General features: G+C 39.5%; 1 protein-coding gene across 1 annotated transcript in view; it reads left to right on the top strand.

Moving 5' to 3' along the window:
* Nucleotides 1–5,735, top strand: part of ACSL4 (acyl-CoA synthetase long-chain family member 4) — a 34,853-nt gene extending 29,118 nt beyond the window's left edge. The window contains exon 14 of the mRNA XM_006873236.1: nt 5,578–5,735. Coding sequence (XP_006873298.1) covers nt 5,578–5,735 — 158 coding nt within the window. The remainder of the gene's footprint in view (nt 1–5,577) is intronic.
* The last annotated feature ends 4,963 nt before the right edge of the window (nt 5,736–10,698 follow it).

Raw genomic sequence — 10,698 nt, 5'->3', positions numbered from 1 at the left:
CCCCCCCCCCCAGTCCTTTGTGTATGAGCTAGTTTCTCTCTCTAAGCCTCCAGGGTTTTAATTTTTTTCCTCTTTCTCTCTGGTATTCTGATAGTTCATAATGATATGCCTTTGTGTGGGTCTTTTATCATTTTGTTCTGCATGGTTGGTGTGTCCCCTTTTAATCTGAAGATCTTGGTCCTTCACTTCTTGGAAATACCCACTGATCTCTCTGTGTTTGTATTGTCTTTCATAGTTTCCCCACTCTAAGCTATGTGTGTGTTTGGGGGCGGGGGGTGCTGTTATATGGCTATCAGGCCTTCTGATTTCATCCTCTGGCTTTTTCTAAAATCTTTTTGTTGTTCTCCTCTCCTGTTTTCATATCCTTTATCTTTTTTGCTTATATCCTAGCAGAGTCCCTCAATTCTCTCCTTTGAAGTCTGCCCATTGAATTCCTAATTTGTACTGTCAACATTTCAGTTTCCAAGAGCTCCGTCGTGCCCTGTCAGTGTTCTGTTTAATAGCATCCTGTTGCTTTTTCATGGATGCAGTTTATGTGTCAGCTCTTATTTTTACGAGGAAGCTAAGATGGATTTCTTCTATGACGTTTGCTTCTCCTGTTCTTGTCTGTCTTCTCCAAGTTTCAATTTCTACTTACTTTGGTCTTAGCCTCTCTGGTGTCTGCTAGCTCTTGTCTGTCCATTCATATTTAAGGATTAAGTATTTTTTTAAAAAATCAGATTGAAAAACTTAATTGGGCTTCTCTGAGAATTATCCAGATGTTAGTTTGGGGAGGGTTTCTTTTTTCCTCTTGTATCTTTCTGTTTCTCCAAAGAAGAATTTCTCCAGTCCCTTGCCTGAAAGATATTAGCTTGGCTACAAGTATCTTGGTAGCCAAAAGGGGAGAAAAGATTAGGGGCTCTTACCTCACTGGACTCTTGCTTTCAGCTTTATTTCTACTGCTATAGGACAAGCACTAGACTGCTAGCCAAAAGGACAGCAGTTCAAACCCACCAAATAGTCCTTCTGCTCCTTGATACAAAACCAAACCCACTGTCATAGAGTTGGTTTCACCTGAGACCCTGTTACAGGGTTTCTGAGACTGTACATCTTTGTGGAAGCAGCTGGTGGGTTTGAACTGCAGACCTTACAATTAGCAGTCCAAACCCACCAGCCGCTCCATGGGAGAAAGATGAGGCTTTCTGCTCGAGTAAAGATGACATACTCAGAAACCCTGTACAGGCTTCCTATGAGTCGGAATTGACTCCATGGCACAGTTCTTGTTTTTAAGTGTGTTTAGGAGTTCCTGAGTGGTTCATTTAATGTTCTTGGCTGCTAACCAAAAGGCTGGAGGGTCGAGGCTAACCAGAGGCGTCTTGGGAAAAAAAGGCCTAATGATCTACTTCTGGAATCCCAGTTCTTGAAAATCCTTTGGAGCACAATTCACTCAGAGACACATGGGGGCTGCAATGAGTCAGAATCTGCTCAACAGAAACTGGCGAGTGTGGCTAGTACCCTTGAGTCCAGAGCCTTTCTTGGGGGAGATCTGCCCAGGGTAAAGGAAAGCTATTCCTTACACTGGCCTGGAACCTGCTTCACTCCTCATCCTTATTTTTAGAGGCATGCACTCAGGCAGGCAGGGGCACTTTTCCCACTTTCCTGGGCCTGTGAGCATCCTTCTCTGTCCATTGTTAGGTTTCCTTTCTGCTCTGAGTCACTTACTACCAGTCCATTTGCTTTTTGCCTCCTAAAATTTTGTTGTTTTATTTTAGGAGGCAAAAAGCAAATCATTTTAAAAGTAAAAATAAGCTATTAGCCAGTTGGACAAAAATGAAATGTGTATCAAGACCCCATCTCTCTTTTTGGCTAAATTTTGCTGATCCACTCATCTGTTCCGACTCATATACTCACTCTGTATAGCATTTCTGAAGCTTTAAATCTTCACGGGAGCAGAAAGCCTCATCTTAATTCCAGGGAGTAGCTGGTGGATTCGAACCACAGACCTTGTGGTTCACAGTCCAGGGCTTATTGTATGGCATCGCTGCAGCATACTTGCATATTAGTGCCAGCAGGCTGCTGGAATTTTCTTTGATACAAATCCAGATTTTTTCTTTAAATGTAGTATTTCAAAAAGAATTTGTGCCAGTAGACTAGTAGAGGTGCACTGCAGTGATTCGGCGTCACTCAGAAGGAGCTCACTCATAGGTAGAATGAGTCCTTGAAGATTAAACTGCGTCAGCAGTACTGAGGAGAGTTAAGCATAGGTTGCAGAGCAGGATAAAACCCGAGGACCTGTTAGGCACGTAATCCAACAAGTCCTGATATGGATAATGAGTACTAATCATGGGGAAATGTAGAATCATCAGCTTTTTTGTGACACCGAAGACTTTTCCTGATAGCCTTTTGCTTCAAAGTATAATTTCAGAGAATGATATAAAAAGGTAAAATGTTCTTGACTGTATTCAGTTTGATCTCTCTGAAATCATATATTTTTCAGTAGCAGAACTGCTCATGTTTTAAAACAAGTATGCGGTTCATCATTGCTTTGGGGTAGTTTGAGCAACTGCCAGTGGCAATAAGCATGGGCATTTGCTGCCACCTGCTGCCCACAATTCATCATATAATTGATTCAGAGTAAAAATGGCCACGTATAAAATTTCTTGTTTTGTCTTCCATTTTATTTTCCTCCTCTTTTTCATGCTTTGTTGTTGTTGTTATGTGCCGTGGAGTCAGTTCCGACTCATAGCGACCCTACACAGGGTTTCCGAGGCTGTAAATGTTTATGGGAGCAGACCGCCTCATCTTTCTCCCACAGAACCACTGGTAGTTTCGAACTGCTGACCTTGCGGATTCATAACCACTACGCTACCAGAGCTTATTCGGTGTAGGAAACCATGCAATTGCCCATTGTTCTGTGCTGTGCGGTGCTGGATAATGTTTAGGGAAACCCTCAAGCAGTTATTTTTTTCCTTATTGTTCTTCTATAAGAATTTAGCCAATGAAGATTAAATGTAGGAGCTTATTTTATATATATCTATGTACTTCAATTGTGTGCAACTGAAATGTTGTACCTGCTTTGTCCCAACTTTGCTAGTGTTTCTGAAATGGCCCTTATAGGGCACTGGTTACGAATCGGGCTGCTAATCTCAGGGTCAGCATTTTGAAACTACCAGCCATTCCGCGGGAGAAAGATGAGGCTTTCTGCTCCCATAAAGATTTACAGCCTTGGAAACCATACGCAGGGAAGCTATGAGTCAGAACTGACTCCACGGCACACCACCACCACCACCACTACTAAGTAGGAACAGTACGGTGAAATAGAAGGTTTTGGAGCCAAATCTATACTTGGGAATCCAACTGTTTCCTTGAGATTAAAATGTGACCATGTTGTTGTTAAGTGCTATAGAGTTGGTTCCAACTCATAATTACCCTATGCACAGCAGAATGAAATGCTTCCTGATTCTCCGCCATCCTCACAACCGTTATGTTTGAGCCCTTTACTGCTGCCACTATGCCAATCCACCTCATTGGGGCTTTTCTTTTTTCACTGACCCTCCACTTTACCAACCATGACCTCCTTCTCCAGGGACTGGTCCCTCCTTATACAACATGTCTAATGCATGACAAAGTCTCACCATCCTGCTTTCTAAGGAATATTCTGGCTATACTTTTTCCAACACAGATTTGTTTTCTGACAGTCTATTGGTACTTTTATGGAGCTCTGGTAGTGTAGTAGTTACGAATTGGGCTGCAAGCCACAATGTGGTCAGCAGTTTAAAACTACCAGCTGTTCCGCGGGAGAAAGATGAGGCTTTCTGCGCCTGTAAAATAGCTTTATAGCCTCGAAAACCTTGTACAGGGTCGCTATGAGTCGGAACCGACTCCACGGCACATAATAACAACAACAACATTGGTACTTTTAATATTCTTCTCCTACACCATAATTCAATTGCATCAATTCTACAGTCTTCCTTATTCACCATTCAACTTCCATATTGACAATTGGCAAAGAAAAGAAAACCCAAACTAGTAAACAGGTGCCCTGGAATTGGTTCGGACCCATGAAAAGTCAGTGTGTGCCGATGAGTGCATTTTAGAGATCCCTGCATAACTGAGCTTCAAAGTGGTTTAAAAGAAAGCAAAAAACACAGTTGCTGTGGGTTTGATTCTGACTCGTAGCAACCCTATCGGCAAGAGTAGAACTGTCCCATAGAGTTTTCTAGGCTGTAATCTTTATGGAAGCTGACTGCCACATATTTCTCCTGAGGAGATGCTGATGAGTTCAAATTACTGGTCTTTTGGTTAGCAGCTAACACTTAACCACTGCATCACCAGAGTTCCTTAGAAGTGGTGGTGGTTGTTGTTAAGTGCTGTCGAGTAGGTTCCAACTCATAGCGACTCTGTATAGGGTTTCCATGGAGCAGCTGGTGGATATGAACCAACAGTCCAGTGCTTATCCTACAGCACCACACTTGTTATGAAGTGCCGTTAAATCAGTTTCGACTCAAAAGTGATCCTATATAGGGTTTCCATGGTGTGGCTGGTATGTTTGAACCCCTGACCTTGTGGTTCAAACCAGCCTTGCAGGGTAGTGCTTTATCCCATAGTGCAACACCAGGTTAATCTGAGCAAGTTTTATGTTCCTTTACTACACTTAAAAGAATTTTTAGGAAGTTCTAAATAATATTTGAAAGATTGGTTTTCACACTCAGCATTATATTTTTCTCTCATTTTAAGAAGAAACTTACTGACCTAACCAAGCTTTCCTAAAAAGGCAGGCTCGTATTAGAATACGCATTTACATGAATTTGAGATCTTTGTGTTTGGATGACAGTGAAAAAATAAATCTTGTATTCATGGTGCTTACATTCTGTTGAGGTGAGACAAATGCGGAATCTGTTGGGGTGGTGAGGCAAAGGGGGCTTGTGCTTTGTGAAGAGCGGTCATGGTAGTCTTCTCTGAGGAAGTGACATTTGAGCTGACATCTGGATGAATGAAGTAAGAGCGTAAGCCTTGCAACAATATAAGGAGGCCTGGTGGTGCAATTATCAAGTACTTGGCTGATAACCAAAAGAAAGGTGGACGGTTCAAACCTACCAGTGGCTGTGCGAGAGAAAGACCTGGCGATCTGCTTCTGTAAATAATGCAGCCTGGAACAGTCTGTGGGCAGTTGTATTCTGTCACAGCGGGTCACTGTGAGTTGGAATTGAAGAGATGTCATCTAATAACAACAAAATACAGATCTGCATATACAGATACTTATATTAAAATCAAAGCTACAGAGACAACAACTTTATCCAACTAAAACTATTTATGTATACTTTGAGAAGTAGAAACTAAAATTCTAAGGTTGTGTGGTGTTCTTAAACTATTTATTATGTCATTCCGTTTGCCTTGTCACCAGTATTGTCTGGGTCGTTGTTGTTAAATGCCGTCGAGTCGGTTCTGACTCATAGTGACACTGTATAGCATTTTCAAGGAGCTGCTGGTGGGTTTGAACCTCCGATTGTCTAGGTCAGCCCTGCAAACTGCATGTTTAATTTATTAATTGCTTTTCTTTTTTGCTCTTTCTGCACCCTTCCCCCCATTTCATTTCAGTGAAATTGGAGCGGTTTGAAATTCCAACCAAGGTTTGCCTAAGCCCAGAACCATGGACCCCTGAAACCGGTTTGGTGACCGATGCATTCAAGCTGAAAAGGAAGGAGTTGAGGAACCATTACTTGAAAGATATTGAGCGAATGTATGGGGGCAAATGAACTGACAGATGTGCGGGAGGCAGCCGGGTGGTTTTTCACGTCTAGAGTTTTGAGCCTTTGTTGAACTGTCTGTTAGAATGTAGGGATATCATTCTAAAGACATGGTAATCAAAAACAAAACTGATTAAAATACGCGTTGAGTCAACTTTAACTTAGTTATACATAGTTGTAGTGGCGCTGAAATTAAAAAATGATTTCCCTTTAGCTGTGTTATTAATTTTCAGAACACAAATTCTGTTTTTAAAACTTAGCCTAAGATCGACTTGTTTTCTTAAAAAACAAAACATTTACCAATGAGCAAAATCAGTTGAAGTTGGAGTAGACTGTCGTTTGATGAAATTTACAGCTTGCAATGCCTATTTAGTCTCCTTAGTTCAGAAGAAGCTTAAATATTAAGCATGACAAAAAATTACGTATTAACACTACTCAGAGCAGGAACGCTGCAGGGCTTTAAAATTCTTCTCTTCGAACTATTTATCTTGAAGGGAAATTCAATTGTATTATAAAATACAGAATCAAATATTTTATGAATCATAATGTTTGAATAGATTAGACATAGAATCATTGTAATGTTGTGAATAATTACAGTGCCTAAAGTAAGAGAAAAACAGCATACACTCACCAAATAATACCCAATAATACATTTAAAGGGAAATTGAATGGCTTTGTTGAGACTGTGAAGCCTACATCAGTCACTATAATTCTTCTAAAGAGACAAGGAAAGTACATTTTTGCAAAATGTAGAAATTTGCCTTTCCATGTTTGTTCAAAACGAAAGCAGGAAGCATTTTCTCTGTTGTTGAAAAACGGACGAGATCTTATACGGAATCGTGACCCTTGCAAAGCACTGAACTTGGGAAAGAGACTTCGACCTGAATCTGTCTTTGGTATTAGGGATTGATTTTGTAATGCACTTGCATTAACTTACACATACGTAGTATTGTAAGGTCTGTTTGCTGGCGCCAATTGGATTCTTGGTCAATAGTTTGCATTTCAGAAAGCCTTTCATTTTAGCAAAGCAGGTTGTGAAGAAGGACTTCCTTGTTGTCATTGTGTTTGAATGAATTTGGGGAAGTTAAAGTAAAAGGCTAGATACAGAGTTATCACTTTTTTTTTCTGTTCATGAAGAGTTTAGAAACTGGAAATGTTAGCTGTGGAGAACAGAAGAGTTACTTGATATCTGTACAGTAACTTGGAGTGTGGGTAATTCTTTTTGAATCTTTAATATCTGGGATTATATATCTGATATTCACACTTGAACCATAGTTACTGTAAAAAGCAAAAATTCCTAATACTGTCATTCTTTGCACTTTTTTCTTAATCATTTTATATATATATATATGTGCATATATATATATTTTGCTTCATTGCTTTGTACAGATGTGGGCCACCACTGCAACAAAATTATTTCTTTTTGCTCTAAAATATTTATAAAGAAAATATTTAAATGTTATGTATATGATGGTAAAATGAAAAAAAAAATCATCTGGTATTATTATAAAACAAGAATGAAGGTTTTTGTAAAGATTTCTGTTTGACATTCTGCAATGTCAAATTTTAGGTAGGTTTTCACTGAAATATGTCTGAATATTCTCATTCTTCCCAACTTGCCTTTGAGGAGTGAAAAACCATTATTATCAAATAGACGACTGCTATTGAGCTTCCGCTGTCCCTGGCCCACTGTTTAGATTTTAAGGATGAATTTCTTACTTTTCCAACATGTGATCCCTCCGCCCCCTCCAATTTGGAGTAGTGATTTTAAATGTATGAGTGCATGCATTAGTATCAAACCTCAGATGTTTGCATCCCTACCCACCCCGAGACAGCCCCCCGCCCATCCCCATCTCCCAATAGCTAGAACACTGCCAACTAATATGTTGTATAGGTCCTTTTAGAAACACGTCATTAACACTTAGAGATTGGGTGCTGCTAATTCTCTGCGAAAATCCAAATATCGTTAAGGGACCAGGGAGATGCCACTACCCCTGATTTTTCATCTAAAGATATACATGTTTATGTAAACAAGTATTTCCATATTCGTACTACTTTTCAAGTATTTGAGCCTAAAGATTTTGATCTCACATTTTTTATACCTGTTTAAATTGTTCACTGTTACATATGATTGCAACATGTTAGCCATCAAAGTTGTACTTAAAAATTTTACTACAGATATGTACATTTGTTAAGTCCAACACTTGTGACTTTTGCTTTAATTACATGAAATGTGTCTTTTTACTTCCTTGATATTTTTATTCATTTTTATTTTCTTGAGTGGAGGTCTGGTTGTATGGTTTGTCAGAGCTGAAATACAGATGAATTGATTTAAAAAGTCTGAAGGAAAGTAGTGTTTCTTTCAATGGAGAAACTGATTAATAGTCCTTGCCTGTATTTTTCCTGAGAGCATATGACAAATGCTTCTGAGGTAATTATATTAGAACAGGTTAAAGATTGTGTTCTATTTTGGAACTGGAGAGAACTCTTAATTTTCAAATGCAGTTACAAATTAGAATGTATTCACATTTGTACCTTCTTTTAAAATGCACGACTGCAGAGTTGTTAATTAGATTTATGTTTATTCTGGATGAAAAGCTTTGTTTTTATTTTTAAGTTTGCACTCGAATCTTAATAAATCCACCCATGTTATACCAAGCTAATTTGTGCCTAATTATGTATTGAGATAAAATCTTACAAGGTTAAAGAATACTAGCCAAACTTTTAAACATAGTTTTAAAGTACTCATCACCATTGTTATTGTTAAGTTCTGACTCATAGCAACTGCCCCCCCCCAACCACCACCACACACACCTTAGGATTTCCAAGCAGTGACTCATGGGTTTGAATAGCTGACCTTGTGGCTAGCACTGCAGTGCTTAGCCTCCAGTGCCACACCTAGGTTTATTAAGGTTTCATTAAACAGTTACGTGACTTCTAAGTTCCAGCCTTTAGTAGTTTGGTGTATTTGAACCCAAAGCTGTTGACTTTAATAGGGTAAATAGACATACCTCTTTGTAACACTGATACTGTGGAACAAAACATGTGGATTATTAGTGGGCTCTAATAAATGACTAAGGAGCTCTGGTAACGTAGTGGTTACGAATTGGGCTGGGAACCACAAGGTCAGCAGTTCGAAACTACCAGCTGTTCCGCGGGAGAAAGATGAGACTTTCTGCTCCCGTAAAGATTTACAGCCTCGGAAACCCTATACAGGGTCGCCATGAGTGAGTCGGAACCGACTCCACGGCACATAACAACAACAACAACAATAAATGACTGGAGTCCTGGTGTGGCGCTGTGTGTTAATGCACCAGACTGCAAAGCCGTCTGAACTACAAGGTTGGTGGTTCACGCTCACCAGCCTCTCCTCAGAAAGCCTATACAGGGTCGCTATGGGTTGGAACCAACTCGACGGCATTAACAGCAGCAGCAATAAATGACTATTATTACTTTGAGATTAATGAGAGTTTAGGGAAACATTTTGTTTATCTGAGTGTGATGCAATGGATTTCTCTTATTTGGCCTTTCTTGCCCCGAGCTTGCAATTCTCACAGAATGATTGGTTGGGCTGCAATCTGGTAAAGAAGTGGTTGGCTTGCTATTCATGTAAATGCTTTATAAGGATTGATTCCTTTATAAACTCCATATGGGGCTGCCCCCCCCACCACCACCATCCCCAAGTCGTTGACCTTTACACCTTTACAGGGATCGGCTGGGGCGTTGTGCCCCGTAGCTAGGTTTTACTTGGTTTGGTTAGGGGACTCTGCCTTAAAATTGACAAGGAGATGAGCTGACCTATAAAAACTCTTTAAAAATCAAGAAAGGATTGTATCAGGGTTGTATTCTTTCACCATACTTAACTCTGTGTGTTGAGCAAATAATCTGAAAAGTTGGATCATAATGAAGAATGTGACATCAGAATTGGAAGACTCATTAGCAACTTGTGATGCAGATGATAAACAACCTTGCTTACCAGAAACAAAGAAGACTTGAAGTAGCTAAAGATCAAAGGCTTTCAGTATGGGTTGTACCTCAGTGTAAAGAAAACACAAATCCTCACAACTGGACCAATAAATAACAGAAAGTTCAATGCAGACAAGATTGAAGTTGCCAAAGGCTTCATTTTGCTTGGATCCACAATTAACATTCATGGAATCATGAATTTATTTAATTTATAAATTAAATGATGGATTGCATTAGGCACATCTGCAAAAGACCTCTTTAAAGTTTTAAGAGCAAAGATAATCAGTTTGAGGACTAAGGTGAGTTTGACCTAAGCCATAGTATATTTAATATCCTCATGTGCATGTGAAAATTGAACAATGAATAAGGAAGACAATAGAAGAATCAGTACGTTTGAATTAACGTGTTAGAGAAGAATATTGAAAGCACCATGGACTGTCAGAAGAACAAACAAATCTGTCTTGGAAGAAGTGCTGCCAGAATTCTCCTTCAAAGCCAGGATAGCAAAAAGTTTGTCTCATACTTCGAACATGTTGTCAAGAGGGACCAGTCCTGGAGAAAAGAAGGTCAGCAGAAAATGAAGATCCCCAACGAGATGAATCAGTGGACTTAAAAGTATAACAATTATGAGAATGGCACAGGATTGGGCAGTTTTCCAGTCTGTTGTGCATGGGGTCGCTATGAGTCGGAACTGACTCAGTGGCACCTAACAACATAAAAATTTGGAATTTACCCCCCCCCCAAAAAAAAAAAAAAAAAAAAGCTAAAGAGGATAGAGAGAAACACTGCTAACTGATGATATATGGAGGGGATAATAATCAATGTAATGAAACAAGCTATATGAATGGTTGAATGTGAAGCTGATGATGTGCCCTGTAAACTTTCACTCAATCCAAAATAAAAACATTTAATAAAAAAAATTTGGAATTTAGGGGCAGCAAATCTCTATTGAGAAGAAAGCTGTCCTGAGAGTCAACTTGAGAAAGTGTCTGAACCTGCCCTGGCT

This window comes from Chrysochloris asiatica, unplaced genomic scaffold (genome assembly GCF_000296735.1).
Source record: "Chrysochloris asiatica unplaced genomic scaffold, ChrAsi1.0 scaffold00231, whole genome shotgun sequence".
Taxonomy (NCBI): Eukaryota; Metazoa; Chordata; class Mammalia; order Afrosoricida; family Chrysochloridae; genus Chrysochloris; species Chrysochloris asiatica.
Note: the sequence above shows the minus strand (reverse complement) of the source record. Positions and strands in the feature narration are given on the sequence as shown.